General features: G+C 41.6%; 1 protein-coding gene across 4 annotated transcripts; it reads right to left on the bottom strand.

Moving 5' to 3' along the window:
• Window positions 1-174: 174 nt before the first annotated feature.
• On the bottom strand, window positions 175-16,246 carry keap1b (kelch-like ECH-associated protein 1b). 4 transcript variants are annotated; one of them, XM_075462686.1, is made up of 8 exons: window positions 16,184-16,246; window positions 12,030-12,268; window positions 10,999-11,804; window positions 10,264-10,509; window positions 8,421-9,097; window positions 5,623-5,828; window positions 4,907-5,083; window positions 175-2,693 (listed from the first exon to the last, which is right to left on the bottom strand). In XM_075462686.1, exons 3-8 carry the CDS (start codon window positions 11,302-11,304, stop codon window positions 2,446-2,448), a joined length of 1,860 nt encoding a protein of 619 aa, XP_075318801.1. In that variant the 5' UTR covers window positions 11,305-11,804; window positions 12,030-12,268; window positions 16,184-16,246; the 3' UTR covers window positions 175-2,445. The 4 variants fall into 4 exon arrangements, with proteins under 4 accessions (XP_075318801.1, XP_075318798.1, XP_075318799.1 ...); XM_075462683.1 differs by having other exon boundaries at window positions 10,999-12,268; XM_075462684.1 differs by lacking the exon at window positions 16,184-16,246 and adding an exon at window positions 15,771-16,163 and having other exon boundaries at window positions 10,999-12,268.
• Window positions 16,247-16,988: the final 742 nt, after the last annotated feature.

The following is a 16,988-nucleotide window of genomic DNA, read 5'->3' as shown; positions in this document are numbered from 1 at the left end:
TGGCTTTGAAGAAAAATGTTCCTTTACAGCAATGGCTGATCACTTCAAAAATATTCTGAACACTGGTTGTAATTTCTGAACCATTAAAACCTGTTTGGATGTGATACCCTCAAGATGAGCGCACGTTTTTTTTTTGGTAAGACAGACAGACAGACGGACAGATGCAGGCAGACAGTTGGGAAAAAAAAAATGTAATTATTAGAAGACTGGAGCAGTACAAGAAACAGATTTATGTTTTTTTTCCCGTTTTTTTTTTGCTGGGAAAAGAAAATGTACAAAGCAGACTAAATATTCTAATTTCCATTCCAACGACCGACTGGAGAAGAGAAAAAAAAAGTCCCTTTTTTAAAAGGTGAAGCATTTTTTTTTTTCTTTTTCTTTAACAAACATCCAAAATTATCAACAGGCATTCTCGCTGAGTTCCATTGCATGCTGGTTATTCAAAAAAAAAACACTACACCAAGAGTCAGGTCGAGAACAAAGCCGATGTCAGTTTAAAGCAACGAGAAAACCAGAAGAGAAAAAAAAAATGATTTGAACAAATAAATAAAAAAAGTGAACTCTGGAATTCTGTACAAGACTTCTTAGATTATCAATGTACAAAACATCTCTTAAAAACTTTTGTAGCTTAAATTGCTGTTACAAATACACTTATTTAAGCGAGTTTTTGTCATTAGTATACAGTATTTGAACACTACTGCACAAATATGGTCACTTCCGTTTCTGAGGTCTCTTGGATACGAAAACCAAAACAACCAAAAAAAAAAAAAAAAGACAACAGCAGGTGGGGGAGCGTTTCGTATTCTGTCAGTGGTTAGTGTTTTTTCTTTTTATATGTGTGTGTATATATATACACACACACACACACACATACACACACACATATAAAAACACATTCAATGAGAAGTTTGAATCCAGGTTTCCAAATGCTACAGTATGCTTCCTCTGAACAGTCTAAACTCCTTTCTTCATTTCAGTCGTGCTTTGCACAACCACCAACAGATTTCTGTGGGAGCCTGAGGAGACAAACGGAGTCTTTTTCTAAAAATTTCACATTTCATGTACAGAGACGAAAAGATGCATTTGCTGTCAACCCGACTTCCGGCATCTCTTGTACCGAAACTTGAATTTGAGACAATGGGCTTCATGCAAGAACCACTCGTATACACAGGTTGGCATTTGGATGCAGTTATGCCTCAATGGAGTCGTATTATTGCCACTTCTGGTCACGAATATTGTCCACAACACGACCTGCTGCCAATTTATCATCAGACACATCACACAAAGGCGCTTTAACGCAACAGAAAGTCCTCCCTGCATGAGAGCTGCGATGTTTTGGGGAGGTGTTAAGTGAACTCGACCACCATTTAGGATGGTCAGTGTGTTATTGATACTCGATTATAAAAACATGTTTTCCCCAATATTTTTTCCACTAATTTCTCTCATTTATAAAAGTCTTAAACAAATCAGAAACACCCGTGTCTGTGGGTCAAGATTAAAAGGCAACAAAAACAAAACATTTTAGCCGTCATGAAACTGGAATGTATTGTGGGACTGTTGATTTTAGCAAGGTGCATTTAGTGAACCAACGGCTGGGTGGCAGATTCCTGTGACTGCCAACTCGTATTATGGTCATGTACGGAAAGGCAGCGAGCTTCTTTTGTAAAACAACCCCACCGTCACTTTGATAGACCTGAAGTTCCAGCGTTTGAGATGGTTTTGCACTCGTTTTGCGGCAGATTTCGCAAATCACACTGTGAACTGGAACAAGACTTTGCAAAAGAAAAAAAGAAGTTTTTACATAAAACTAAATTAAAAAAAAAATTCTTTCATGAAGCCCATTGTCAAGCAGGAGCTTCATCTTGTGACCATTGATTTCTACACGTGGACTGAATCTGTAACAAAGACTCCAAGATAATATACTGATAACAATAATGCCCACGGGCACTATAATGGCACTTCGAACTCTACCGCTTATACAGACAAATGCTACTTTTGTTGCCATTATCTCGTAATTTCCTCTCCTATCAGATTCGAATGAAACATGAGACCCTGATGACTCTTTGAGCCAATAGAATGACTTCCTTAGTTTGCAGCCCTTCTCTGATAAAAGATGGTCTGAGGGCTTGAAACGCCACATGTGAACACTTACACGCTCTGCAACATCGCACCACCAACAAATGAGTCGGAGGTTAGTCACGGGACCTGGATCGTCTGGGGAGGGGGGGGTCATACTTAATTTGGATGGTTGAATGCAGAAAGTTCTCGTCACCCCATGGAGGAATATCAGCGGTGCACTGAGAATAGAATACTACTGATATTGAAAATTTTTTCTTCGAGAGTCAGTGAGGCAGGCTGTGTCGTTCCAGCTCACCTCTGTCCTCATCTTGATTTGGGACAGAGGTGAGTTTTGGAGTGAGGCTGACAGCATCTGGCGCTGAACTTTCATGTGCCTTTGACAAAGGGTCCGCTGTGGTGAAAGCCAGAGCTGGCAGACTGACCGGATGGTGACACCGCGCCCCTCTCCCTCTCAGACCTCTGGCACTGCGGCAGGTCCTTCTGGCAGGGCTCCATGGTAACGGCCACACCCACGCCGCTCCGCCCTGAAGTCATGTGCGTCACCTCCGACCAGGTGTCCTTCTCTGGGTCGTAACACTCCACGCTGTCCAGGAAAGTGTTGCCATCGTAACCTCCTGTAAAGCAGGATGTTGATGTTTTGCTTTTAGAGTTCAGGATCAAGAAGGTAGTACGAAACACAATAACTTTAGGAACGGTTATATATATCACGCACAAGGTCTCTTTAGCACATACTTAGGGTCTCATTCCCCCCCCCCCCAATTTTTGTACAAAAACTCCAAGATGCAAATATGCTCGACAATAGCAGGGAAAAAGCAAAGTTACTACGTACAGTGACAATTCTAAGGTTTTATAAATCATGACACAATAACAATTTTAAAAAAAAAGAAAGAAAAAAGTAATAAAAAAAAACAGAATACAGAAAAATGATAAAAATGTGTTCCTTACAAGGTCTTACAATGAAGTAAATACAGTATGTTATAACATGCCATGAACAAAGCACGACATATTAGGCTGCATAATCATTTATTAAACAAAAACTGCAGAAGCAATGTCTAAAAAAACTAAGTACGACCTCAGTAGTCTGTTGAACCACATTTAGAAGCAATAACTTGAAGTAATAATTTCCTTCACGTCATCAGACTCTCACATTGTTGTGGAGGAGTTTTGGCCCATTTTTTCCCCCACATAGTTGCTTCAGTTCATTCAGGTTTTCAGGCTTTTGTTAAAGAACACCTCTCTTAAGGTCCCTCCACGGCAGTTAATTGATTCAATGATTTTTTTTTTTTTTTTTACTTTTTTGCGAATTGTAATCAAACTACCAAAAATCTTATAGTTTACGCCAGCATCGTCTTGATATGGAACTATACTGATGCAACTGGCAGCTGGAAGTAATGCATTACTACCACCACAAGAGGGGCCTAATGCATCAAGCTGTAAAGCCTTAAAAAGAACAACAGAAGCGTGCTTCACCACTGCAGCCTCCGGTGAAAGCACCGCGAGCTTAGATGCTTACGGTGCTCCAACATGAGAAAGATAAAAGTCTGAAGGCCGCAGCCATCAAACACTTTTGTGTGGAAGTCCTTGGGAAAACAAACAAACAAACAAACAACACAAAAAAACAACAACAACCAAAACGTCGTCGAGTACAAACTCTTCCAGGAACAGCTAGCATGCCACGAGTTTACCACAACTACGCAGTCATTTGGGAGCAAAGAACGCAGCGCAATTTCTTCCCTACAGATGTAGAAAAAGTTTCACCTTATGACACATTTTCCTCTATATTGATTCTAGTATCACATAACGAAATGCTCCAGAACAGCAGGCTGACAAAAACTTCTGCTTTTGTAGAAGTGCTCACACCTGCCGATGATCGTTTGATTAGCAGCATCAGGCTGCTACTTACCCTCTTAGGCCACATTTACACATAGCCGGGTATTTAGAGAAACAAATATTTCCCCCCCTCCGTTTTCAATAATAACATCGTGCACACAACATCGTTTTCAAAAAACTTGTCATTTACATCAACCCGCATATATACGCCGTCAAGCGCCATAATAACTATGCCAAACCTATTGGCGGCAGTGTAGGGAAAGGAATAAAGCCATGCAAGCCAATCAAAATCCTCAGAATCGACACCAACAAATAACACATATTTCTGACCCAAGTGGACAGTAATCGCTCTATAAATCTTTCTGATTATTATTGAAACAGCCGATCTAGACAGACCGAATGCGTTTGCTGTTTTACGAAGTCTACCCTCATCAGCCAAATAGTACAGGGTGAGGGCAACTTTTTTCCGTAAAAATTAGTAGAACTTTAACATCATCCATGATAATCCTGATCAGTAGCCAAACAAACTGTAAACACAAGGCGCTCGCATGACGTTAAGCATTTTCTGGCGCATAATGTGACGTTTAAGAACCTAAAACGCCGTTTCTCCCAGTTGACACGGCAACACATAACCGGCGTTATCAGAAATCTCCACTTTGGCCGGAGGTTTTACAAATAATCGTTTTCTGTGATAAAAACAGGGTTTTGGTGTAAATGAGAGGCCAAACCGCAGGAAAATATCTGAGTCTTCCTATCGTGTAAACGGGGCCTTAATTCCTGTAGAAGCAGTAATGATGTGATTTGTTTTTGTTAAATAATGACCGTCTTTCACAGAGAGGAACTAAGCTTAGCTTAGAGGCTACCAGACATTTTTGGTATGTGTTAAAAAACAAGGGCAGAGGAGGAAATCACCAAAAAGGGACTTAAAAGCCTGAAAGTTGGACACAATGCAACAACAAGTTTTCTTTCAACTGATTCGGTTCTAGTTACTACTCACCCAATACATAGATGCGTCCATGCAAGGCAGAGACTCCCAGAGCGCTGCGTCTGTGCCTCATAGAGGCAGCAAAGCTCCACGTATCAGTTTCCACATCGTAGCGCTCTACTGTGTTCAGCTGGTTGGTGCCATCATATCCGCCCATCACAAAGATGTGATTGCCCAGAGAGCACACACCTATGAGATCAACATTAGCTTATTCAAAGATGTGAAATCTATTTAGACACAGCGGCCACCTTACGGGGTTGGCAAGACTCCTCCATGTTACTCAAACTATACTAAGAGACTTCACTCATAAAACTTTAAAAGTAGTTATGGATGAACAGGCTTTCACTTGCAATAATGGAGTGCTCTATTTATCCATTTATTTTTTTTAGATCCAACTCAAACAACCTGAAAGCGACATACAGTTATGAGAAAAAGAAAGTATTTCCTCTTTAAATTCAGAAGTTTTAGATCAATAAAGGCTTAAATAAATGACAAAAATGTTTTATTGTCCTGATTTCAAATCCTTCGAAGGGGGACGTGATTTATTTCTAACGTCCTGAAAATCTTTTTTTGTGTCATTTGATCTCACCAGCATTAAAAAGAAAAAAAAAGAAAATCTGGTCAGATTTATCCATCTTTAAAAAAGAAAAAAAGAAGGATGGAAATTTGTACAAAGGGCTGACTGTTCTTCCAAAACATTCAGCAGGTTTTCCAAATTTCTTTCTTACCAGCTCCAGACCGCACAGTATTCATGGGGGCCATGGTCCTCCACTCATCCCTCTCAGGGTTGTAGCATTCACAGGAGCTGAGCCGGTTGGACCCGTCGAACCCCCCCACAGCATAGAGCAGCCGGTTGATGACCGCAACACCCACACCTATACGCCGCGATAACATTGTAGCCACCACCTGCCACTGGTCCTTCTCTGGATCATACCTGTAGAGCATAAACACGCATAGAAATGTCTATTCATCACTTTTCCCCCCACTGTCCAGCACCAAAAAACACATCTATAAGGTGCTTTCTGTATATTCATATTCATACATCACTTGTTGAATAAAAGAGAAAAAAAAAAAAAAAGAGAACCAACTTTAAAACAAGTAGGAAGTGGAAATGAAATCAGGCCTTTGGGGGCATTACCTACTTAACCCAAAGTGCTCAAATTTAGAACTGACAGATTCTGTAAATGAGCAGATGTAATGTAAAATGTAAATTTTGTAATAGTGGTTTCACCGCCGCATTTAACGTTGGGCTCTAATGTAATAAACATATCCATTTAGGCACACACCCTCAGTGTGACAGCTTTTCTTTCTGGGGATATTTCCCAGTTAAAAGTGTCCTGAGGGTAAGTAAATATCACAAATAATACATTTGATGTTGGAGCAATCTGAGAACATTCGGTGGCTGCTTCTACATTTTCTCCAGCAAACAGGGATGTTACCCTCATGGTGAAATGTGTGAGAGGGTAGCACTGAAAAGTATACATTTTCCCATTTGGTTATAATTAGTGATGTCCCGATCCAATCACGTGATCGGTTTCAGACTTGATCGAAATCGGACGTTTCATCCCGATTAGGGATCGGATATGTAGCCTATCTATATAGGTATATTTATTCTAATTGTTTATTTTTTATCAGAACTATAATCTTTCAAAACAAATGGGGAAATATAACAGCTTAGTATTTCCTGTTATGTGGTGGTACAGAGTCAGACCGTCTCGACCACAGACATAATATACGTAGACGCCTCGTAGACCGACGCTGCCTATTGGAGCTGACGTATCAGCGCGGCCGCCATCTTGGATGGGTCTCCAATGCCTCCACATTACATTTATTTCGACTGAGGAAGGTGTATATCCCCAACTACAATAATCATAACTCCCTGAATTTTTATATCTACGGTCTCAACTCCACACAGAAACATGCGGCATGACGTCACTTTGCTGCCGTAAAGCGAAGCAGAACACGGCAGCAGCTTGAAGCTGGGGGCCGAATGTCTGCGGTGTGGAGGTATTTTAAAGTGGATGACAAAAACGTTGCGATTGAAAACTGTTAAATATGCAAACTTGGGATTTCAAGAGGTGGCAAGGACATCGCTAACATCCTTGATGAGAACAGGAAGCCAGAGGAGGAGAGTAAGAATTAGGAGTGCAGTTAAAGCACATTACTGAGCTGCTGCTCGTTTTTATATTAGACATTGTTGCACTAAACTACAATGTGAAGAATTAGCTTATTACTTGATTAATTTTTTTGTTCAAGCTACCTCACAGAAGTGCTCTGTTTATAAGTGTTAAATTATAAAATAAGTGAATAAAATAAAGAATCAGGGACATCCTGGATCTGTTTCTTCATCTTTTTTAATGTACTGTAGAAGTATCGGATCGGGATTCGGTATCGGCAGATACTCAAAATCAAATGACTCGGGGGCAAAAAAACCTGATCGGGACATCCCTAGTTATAATCTGCTGGCATCAGATAATGCCTTCACCTTTGTTACATTTTTCATCTTCTTACCAACTAGCTGCCAAATCTTCAATTGGTAGAAGCATGACTCAAACTTTATTTGTAGGTATTATTATTACTTCCTTGTTTTTTTTCTTAGCTAGCCAGGAGACTATAGCGTATGAGGCGAGTTCTCACTGGTTCATTCATTGGTTTATTCACGCTCACATACAAACAGCCGCTGTAAAGCAGCACCAGATTAAATGGATGACTGCTGTAACTGGGCACAGATTAATTTCTCACTATCTGTTTGCAGTTCTGCTTTGGGAGGTCAGACGTTGACGTCATCATGTGGCCATTCCGACAGCTCCGATGTGTTCCGCAGACACAGAAGTTGTGGTTTGCCAGATTATTAATTGACATTTCAGTCATCAAACGCATTGCGCTCAGTTCGGGTACATTTAGGGCCTTGAATCAAGATACACAAAATTCCCAGGACAAGATAAAAGGATTGTACCGCAGTGTAGGTATGTCTGGGGCTGAGTAACAGACACTCAAACACCTGCTTTAGACATTTATTATGGAACCTGTCAACAGGCTTAACAACTTCACTGATAACACTATAAAGCAGTGGCTGAATAAACAAAAGTGCCTTTTGAAGGTAAATGAAGGTAAGAATTCCCTCATGGTTTGAGCAATTTCTCCAGGAAAGGAAAAGAATATTCTTAATTTGGTTAGGGGAGAGGGGAAAAAAAAAAAAACCCTCACTGCAATCATAGCCTTTTTAAAGCCCTCGCTACATTTGTAACACCAAGATATTTCCTTGTAGATTAAAATACCCTCATGGCAGCTTTGTGCAAACTATAAATAAATTGCAGGAAGTGAAACATTACCAGATCCTTTCCAGGAAGTTACCTGATCTTATTTTTTGTCGTACACACTGACCTCAGACAGTCAAAACTTAAGTCTGTACTACAAATATCGTCCAGACCGAGGCAAACGCTTAAATTATTTTAGATCAACAAGCTTTAAATCAAAGCTCAGTCTCTGTAAGAGACAAAAGATATAGAAAATATCCACTGCTTACCTTTCCACGCTGTTATGATGAATGCACCCATGTGAACCGCCGACTGCATATATCATGCCATCGATGACACCAACCCCGATTCGGTTCCTGGGAACACTCATCGGCGCACACGGAAGCCAGCAGTTGTTCATAGGATTGTAGCAGTCCAGAGAATTGGAGTCCATGTTGCCATCGGGTGCGTTGTTCCTACCACCGACAGCATAGAAAAGCCCACTGATCACACAGGCTGCCAGGCCACTGCGGGGAACCTGCAGGTCAGCCAACCTCAGCCAGGCTCCTGTACACGGATTGTAGGCCTCCAGGTAGCTGAGAGACTGACGGAAATAACCCCCGGCCGTGTAGATGAGCTGCGGCACCTTAGGAGTTCTGCAAGAAATGACTTTGGTGGGTTTGTGGAGGGTGAGGTCCTGGAAGATTTGGGCCAGGTAGTCTTTACACTGTGGGTCCCACTCCAAAGACTGGAGCTGGGCCTGCAGGAAGTTGGGGGTGAGGGAATGGCAGCGGACAGCCTGGAGTAAGGCTTGGACGTACGGACGCCGGTTCTCCCGGTCGTAGCGCACCCAGGCCACGCAGGCCTGGAAGACTTCAGACTCACAGCGCACGTTGAGCTCGTCGCGGCTGATGAGGTTGACCAGCTGGCAGTGGGACAAGTTGAAGAACTCCTCCTGGGTTGCTACCTGGAAGCAGAGATAGGAACAAGTTTGTAACAACATTTTTCCAATTCAAATGCTGAGCTCAAAACAACCGGATAAGCAACATTAATTTGTAACATACGAAATATGATATTTTACTCATATTTTTTACGAGTTATAAAATTTCCATATAATATCAAAATGGTGAAATCACAATTGTCTTCAAATAGCTTGTTTTTTCTGAATAAATCAAAAAGACACGAAGAACATGCAAACGGTGGACAATGTCTGATCCAAACTAAGTGAAGAATCATTCAAAGTGATAAATAATTCAACTTATATCAGCGTTAATTTGATTGTGCTCGCTATTATTAAAACCAACCGTAGGTAAACGGAGTCTAAGTCCTATTTAAACTAAAGCCGGAGTGATATGTTGGCTCACCGGTCGGAGGTAAATTACTACCTGCGTTTTTGACGTCCAGCGTGTTCTGACATGCGAGTAGAAAAAGAAAAGCCTGGGGCAGTTTAGAAATGGCAACATCACATACTGTAGATTGCCCAAAAGAGCAGTTCCAAGTCGAGAACTTTTGTACAGCACTCAGTTGAGCTGACAGTGGTGGAATCTGGCTTCCTGCCTTAGACAGTCATAATAAAACATTGCTGACAGCATGTATGAATCAAACATTACGCAGGACAATGCAATTTTTATTTTCTTCTGATACGACTGCGTTTTCCTGTGGAAAGTCTTGAGGTGCTTTTACTTCTGCTACTCCGCATTGTACAGATGGTTTGCAGTTCGGTATGCGCCAACCGCAGACAGAGGCAGAAAAGAAACCAAAAAAAACAAAACAACCCACAATGTAAGAAGTGAAACAACTTTTACTAAGAGAGCACTTAACACACGTGCCCTGGTCCAGAATTTACTGTGAATAATGACGCTCCGTCTTTGGTTTCAGCTATAAATAGGGTAACTACATTTATAGTATCCTCATAAATCCATATAAGACATTTTTGATTAAACACTTCTCAGCTATTCTTTCAGATGGGGGTTTAACCATAATCAAAAACGTCAAATAAAACCTGCCCCGTGTCCAACCTCCCTCTCGCACTTCCCACATTTTCAATATCGACAATACAAAAACGTGGAAACAAACTGGAAAACAAAAAAAGTTAAGACGACAGAAGACATAAACAGCTCTGATTACTCTTACCTGGCTGAAGTTCATATAGATGTATTCTCTGGCCTTCTGGTGGAGCTCTGTGCAGCCAATCTGCTCAGCAAAGCTGGCGATGCCAATGGCGTTGCTGGGATCAAGCTGCTGGACGAGGAAATCACAGCAGGCCTTGACCACGCTGTCTATCTGGTACATGACGGCACCGTTCATCACATGGATGACACACTTCTCGCCTACAGAGATGCTGGTTGTGTAGGCAAACTCTATCAATCTGTCCATAACCTGAGATTAGATTAAGAGCGATGCATGGAAGAGAAAGTTATGAGGAGGGGAACAGAGAGAGATCAGCATCTCTTAAGCTAACAAGTCCCAGATACTGTATTTATGTGTGTATTTAACATCAAGCATGAGAAACAGATGTCAAACTAAGATTACTCAGCCAACTCATTATGTACCTTTCATCGTGTATGTTTCTATTTCTACTTCGGTTTCAAAGAGCTGATCAGCTCTTTAATGGAGTTATACATCCATCATGTTCCATCTGATCTGTCCTAGTCATTCTGCAGCATCACAGACAGCCTGCACCAAACTGTTTAACACTATCTGTGTAATCCTCTGGGACTGGAATTCAAATCAAACGGAAACTTCTATAGAAAAGAATGTCGATTCTATTCCTTAGGCACTGTAACATAATCCAGCTGTGTGCCGGAAAGCAGCACGGTGAATATGCCCCCAAAAAAAAGCTGTGGTGTAAACACATATCTAACTCACCCTGGGGTGAATCCCTTCAATGGGAACCAACTCCATCCCGCACTCCTTCAGGCCGTTGGTGAACATGGCCCGGAAGACGGGGGACGAGGACGCCAACACCACCTTGTGAGCCACGAAGTCCACGGCCTCCAGGTCCTTGTAGCGCACGCGCAGCGTGACGTCGCACAGCTGCCGCCCCAGACGCAGCTCGTTCATGATGGCGAAGGCAGCCGACGTGTGGCTATCCAGCGTGTAGCTGAAGACGCGGTGACCGTTGCGCGTGGATGGAGTCACCAGCGCCTTGCATTCTGTCAAGCACTCTGACATTTCCTATGTACCCTTTCTCCCCTTCCGACTCTTTCTCAAGAACAGCTGGTAGTGTTATGGGGCATCCTCGCGCCACATGCAGGCATGGGTAAAATTTTAAAGAATGGAGTTCAAACTGAGGTAATCGGCAGGTGGGTACACAGACAGCTCCCAGCTCTCTTGGGTGTGCCTGGTCTGATTGAAAGTCTTATTTATGAAAACTTCCTTGTTCTGTTCAGTACTTGAGTCCAGCTGCGCTGCTCATTACGACATCACAAGAAACTGGTGTGGGAGCTGCCTCTCGTGGCTCGGTGCACTGTTGCCCGCTGCAGTTCCAACATGATGGAAATGTTTGAAGTTGAGAATTCTTCTGGTTAAGCTTCGCAGAATAGACTAATGACGTTTCTTAAAAATGACAACTATGACTCAAAGGGATCTTTCAGTCAACTGTTTGTCTTGGCTACGGAACAGCTTTTCTTTCCCCTCCTCAGCGACGTCGACAGAAACTCTGATAATCATTCCTGAAGGCGAACGAAGAAAAAAAATAAATAAATGGTGGCACCGTGCCTCTTGATTACGGAAAAAGTTTTTCTTTCCAAATTTATTGCTCAAATGCCCTCAACAAAGCAATGGTTCAGATAATCTAAAAGTAAAACTCTAATCATGAGCGCATTTCCAGTCTCGGAACTGATTTACTTAAGTGCTTGCTGCTTCAGTATAAAAAGTCAAAAGTCATTCAAACCTACTTAAGATGACAGTTTGGATGGAATCAGCTGAGTCAGACACGGAAAATATGGCAGTTCAGAGCTTGTTGACCCTAAAGGGCAAGAAGAGAATCAAGTGCCAAAAGCATCACAAGCGTCACTTGGAGCACTTTGGAATAGAGAGGGAAGGAGAGCTGATGAATGGTCTTCTTCTGAGACGGCTTCCTTGGAATTCCTTTGCACCACCGTGTTTACTACCAAGCAGTTGCTTTAGCTGACAGCTGAGAAGAGAAGGGAAGAGAAAGTTTGTATGTATATCATATGCATTGAAAAAGATATAACTCTGATTTGTTCTGTTGAAAAAAAACAAAAAACTAACCCACATTAACGCTGACGAGCACGCTGTTTTACGCAACAAATGACTCAGCACAAATAGGTCCTTACAGACTTAATCAGATAAAGTTTATTGATGCAAAGACACAAACTGGCATCATGCCCTATGTCCACTGACCTATAAACATGCTAGCTTGATAAAAAACAAAAACAAAGACTATTTGATCCACCGTTCCATTCCACGACAAAAGAAGCTTCACAGCCTCTAAACCTTAAAACAAAATGCAAACCTCTGTACAGATTAGCATGTAAGGAGCAGTGAGGAGGTGATATTTAATTCTGAAGGACTCTGAAGTGACTTTAACAAGGCTCGAATTTAGTTGTCCGGCATAACACAGTGTGTTTTTGACTCTGTGACCAATCCAGCTGGGACCGGAACAGAGGGAACAGTTTACGCAACAACCCGCAGAATCCAACACACACACACTGACGTCTAGCAAACATGTAACAACCTCAACAAATATGATCTATTCATGAGAATCAAGGGTTACTTTTTTTTTAGATCCACAGGAATCTTTTATTTTGTCAAGTTAAATTAAAAAAAAAATTTATACTAAACGCACAGCTTATCAAGAGGGATTTTTTTATTTTATTTTTTTTAAATATTACAACCCTTGGAACGCCAGCTTTTTGTCTCTCAACCAACTGCTGCTTAATAATCTACCTGAGAATCAAGGTGTGCACAGTGCAGTGCTGCAGCTGTTTATAGGATTTACGTCCCAACAGCCAAAAATGGGGCCACAATAAGACTGACAGAGTAGCAGCAAAACCTCAAACTTCGAAAAAAAAAGACTCGATGGGGATTTCTGGTCTCAAATAGGGCGGTCAACAAACGCTATGTGTCAAGGCTCCGGTGATGTGATGAGTGAAACTTGCAGAGACCACTCATTCTCTAACGGGATATTTAGGGATTTTGACATCTTCAAGGAGACGACACGGGAGGAGGAGCGATGATTAAACCCTCAAGGAGCTACAGCAGACGAGAGCGCAAGAGATGTCGAGCAAAGGAACACGGACGCATTAAAATCTGAAAAAGCAGAAAATGGGTTAAACATCATTGAGAGTGTGCAACGTCACGACAGACTTGCTCAAGCCGCAGAGAAACTGACAGTTTTCTCCAACAACCAGTTGAGCAAATCAGACACGTAACACCAGGAGCTGCTTGTATGATAATATGACGTCTGTGACGAGAGAGATATTCGTCCGTATGACAGTGCCAGCTGTCATGCTTGATGGTAATCGCTCAGACCAGTTGGGGGTTAAGTTTGGGCGAAAAATGTCAGTGTGAGCAAGATCCCCTGGATTTCAAAACTTCCCACCACAAGAGAAACACACAGTGTGATGCGAACTATACTGAAAATTGTGAATTTGGTCTAAGGGCTGCTGAACAAAAATAAAAAATAAAAAAAAAAATGCAGCAGAAGACAGGGATGCGACAAGGAATCAATAAAGATAATTATCAGAGACCATCTCAAATAAATGCCGATACTCTATCAATTGTTGTTACAGGCCTAATTATTAGAGTGCGACCTTTTCGTGAGAGCTCTCTGGTGCTCTCATAAAGGTTTAGGGGAAATGAAAGCAATGATGATGAGGAATAAAGCAGTCCAGCTCGAATGATTTAGATCAAGCAAGTATAAAACAATTATGGCAGTTGTGCAGGGGATACAAAAGCAAGCAGGAGACGGCTCTGCAGGCTGGTTTGGAAGTTCATTTTTTCTATACAGGGACCATGTCGGCACAGATCCGCAGAGGACCATAAAAGCGGACCAAGAGGGATGCAGCAAAACGAACATCTCACTTTTCTGCCATTCGAACTTCTGCTTTTCAGAACGTGAACTGCCTGCGACGGCCACAAAGTACAAAGAACAGATCGCAACTGACTGTCTGCTGATCTCTGAATAGGAAGAGTCATAGTTACTCAGCAACAATGTCGCTGTGAGTGTTCACTTGTATAACACAGCGCCTAAAAGTTGTGCACCTACATGCACACACAGGGCTGAGGTGGTGATAAGAGAGGACGCAGCGGACAGGCTGTCCGATACGGCTCTGTTACTTAACAACTGTTCTGTTAAATTAGTATCAATGAAGAGAAAAAAAAACAAAAACAATGATAAAGAAAAGATAAACTGTAATCAGCAGACAGTCATGAGTGAAATGCCATCAAGAGGCTTGTCATAAGCTCGTCAGCGCGTTAAACTCGCTGTAATATGAAACACATTATGTTTCAGATTTATTGCAGAGCTGTTCTCCCTCTCGGTTTCTGGGTAACATAGTTTCACGCTGAACATATTGCTCAACTCGCCCAAAGTCTAAGGCAGACAAACAGGCTACTCAAGTATCAGTGTGTATCTGCTCCAGACCTCTGATATTCCAGAAATAATCATGCACATCATGCCAGGTTTTGGGTATGACAAATGTAAACAATCATAACCTACGGTAGTACAGTTTGGTCAAAACTGGCCTGGGGTGAGATACTTTTGCTCCAGAACAAAAAAAAAACTCAATGAGAGAAAAGCAAATAGTGGGTTAATCAATGAACAGGATATCTTTCATTTGCCTATTTTGTCACACACCCCTCCCCCCCCTTAACATTCAAAAGTAGGCTTTCTAAAGGGATAAAACACTCAAAAGATTTTGGGTGGTTTTGCTTAAAGGATGGCTTGAATATTGGGCAATGTGGCAATTTGCAATCTGCAAACCTATCAGTCCAGCGGTTGCACCTCGGGGGTTTCCTATTTGACACAGATTTAGATTACTGGTGCACATCATAGTGTCAGCATCAGAATCAGAAAAGGTTTTATTGTCAAGTAATTTGTACATCACAAGGAATTTGGCCTGGTCTGTTTGGTGCCATAAGAACAAAACAAAAAATGTAATAATAATAATAATAATAATAGAATAAAGTAATAAATGTAAAAAAAAATTAAAAATATCTGCAAAGCATCTGAAGTACACCCTGATTTATACTCAATGTGATCTAATCCTGAGAATAAACTTTTCCCATGTCGCCTCCGAAGACCCCTAGCAGACCCTGCACCTCAGTTTTGGAGCCGCCCTTCAGGGCCTGCAACACTTGGCTGCCACTCAGCAGGGGCTGCACAACTGGAGACAACTGAAGTTAACTAGGTGACCAACTCAATGTTGGCACCGACTTTGATGCTACAGAGCAGCACAACGCGGATGGGCAAAGGGTGTAACGAACGCATAAACACTGCTTTACGTACATTGGCATTTTTTTTTTAGGCAAAGAGCTTCCCTCCTCGGTGACTCATAGTGAACTCCTTACCCTGCAAACAGTGGAACTGGATGTACCAAAACACGACCCAGAAGCGGAGCTACTTCTTACATAAGCCGCGATGGAATTAGATTTCCGCGCCATCTACCTACCTGACATAAACAGCTTTCACACAAAGCGCTGTTTCCCTTTCGCTCCGGGACTGTAAGGTCATCATTTTTCTGAGCTAGTTTCCGTCCAAAAAAATATTACAGGGAGCTGGCGTGAAAAAGGCTATAAACAGACGCGGGTCTCCGACGACAGTAAACTCAAAGAGGTCCCACCGTAAAGGACGGACGCCACAAATAACAAGTTAAACGCTTCGGAAACAGAGCTGACAGCAAAACAGGCTCCTAATAATAGACAGCAGAGTAACGGCTGCGAGCCGATACCAGCACCAACATGCTAACAAATCCGTCTTTAAAACATTTTCCCACTGCTAGCCACCCCCCTAGCTCACTAATCTGTCCGCACAAGTGGTATTAGTCGTCGCTCCTTGCGTAAATGTATCATAAAAAAAACTCACCAGCCCTTCCATCACGGTCTGCCGAGCTGTGAGCCACATATGAAGGAGGAGGGGGGGAAAGCGGTAACTCACCGTGACTAAGCATTGTACAGGCCTCCCCTCGCCTTCACAGTAAGAGTCTGCCTCCAAGTCTCTAAACCCGCCTCCGTTGACGTGTAACGGCGGCCAATTACGTCAGGAGGGCACACGCTTTTATTGAGAAGGAATTCTCAGACTCAACTAAAAGCAAGTCCAAAAGTATGGAAGTTTTTCTGTGCCATCAGTTTCAATATGAATTTCTAATATTGAATTTTTACGTTGTATGGAAGTTTTTCTGTGCCATCAGTTTCAATATGAATTTCTAATATTGAATTTTTACAGCATCGAAATCAGACTTTGAATTAAAAAAAATCAACAGTGTAAAAAAAAAAAAAAAAATTCAAAAAAAAAAAAAAAAATTGTGTAAAAAAAATCAACATCTAAAAAAAAAAATCAGTGTAAAAAAATTCACCTTTAAAAAAATTTCAGTGGAAAAAAATTAAACTTCAAAAAATTCAGTGGAAGATGTTGAGTCTGGTTCTTTTTTTTGTAAGTTGAATTTTTTTCCACTGGATTTTTTGAAGTTGAATTTTTTTACTCTGGATTAATTTTTTCCACTGTTGTTTTTTTAAATTCAAAGTCTGATTTTGATGCTGTAAAAATTCAATATTAGAAATTCATATTCAAACTCTGATGGCATAGAAAAACCTCCATACATCACCAGTGCCAAAATTGCGACTGACAGTCAGACAGTTTTCTTATAAACAATATTACAAATCACGCACAG

Source organism: Odontesthes bonariensis, chromosome 4 (genome assembly GCF_027942865.1).
Source record: "Odontesthes bonariensis isolate fOdoBon6 chromosome 4, fOdoBon6.hap1, whole genome shotgun sequence".
In the NCBI taxonomy this organism is placed as follows: Eukaryota; Metazoa; Chordata; class Actinopteri; order Atheriniformes; family Atherinopsidae; genus Odontesthes; species Odontesthes bonariensis.
Note: the sequence above shows the minus strand (reverse complement) of the source record. Positions and strands in the feature narration are given on the sequence as shown.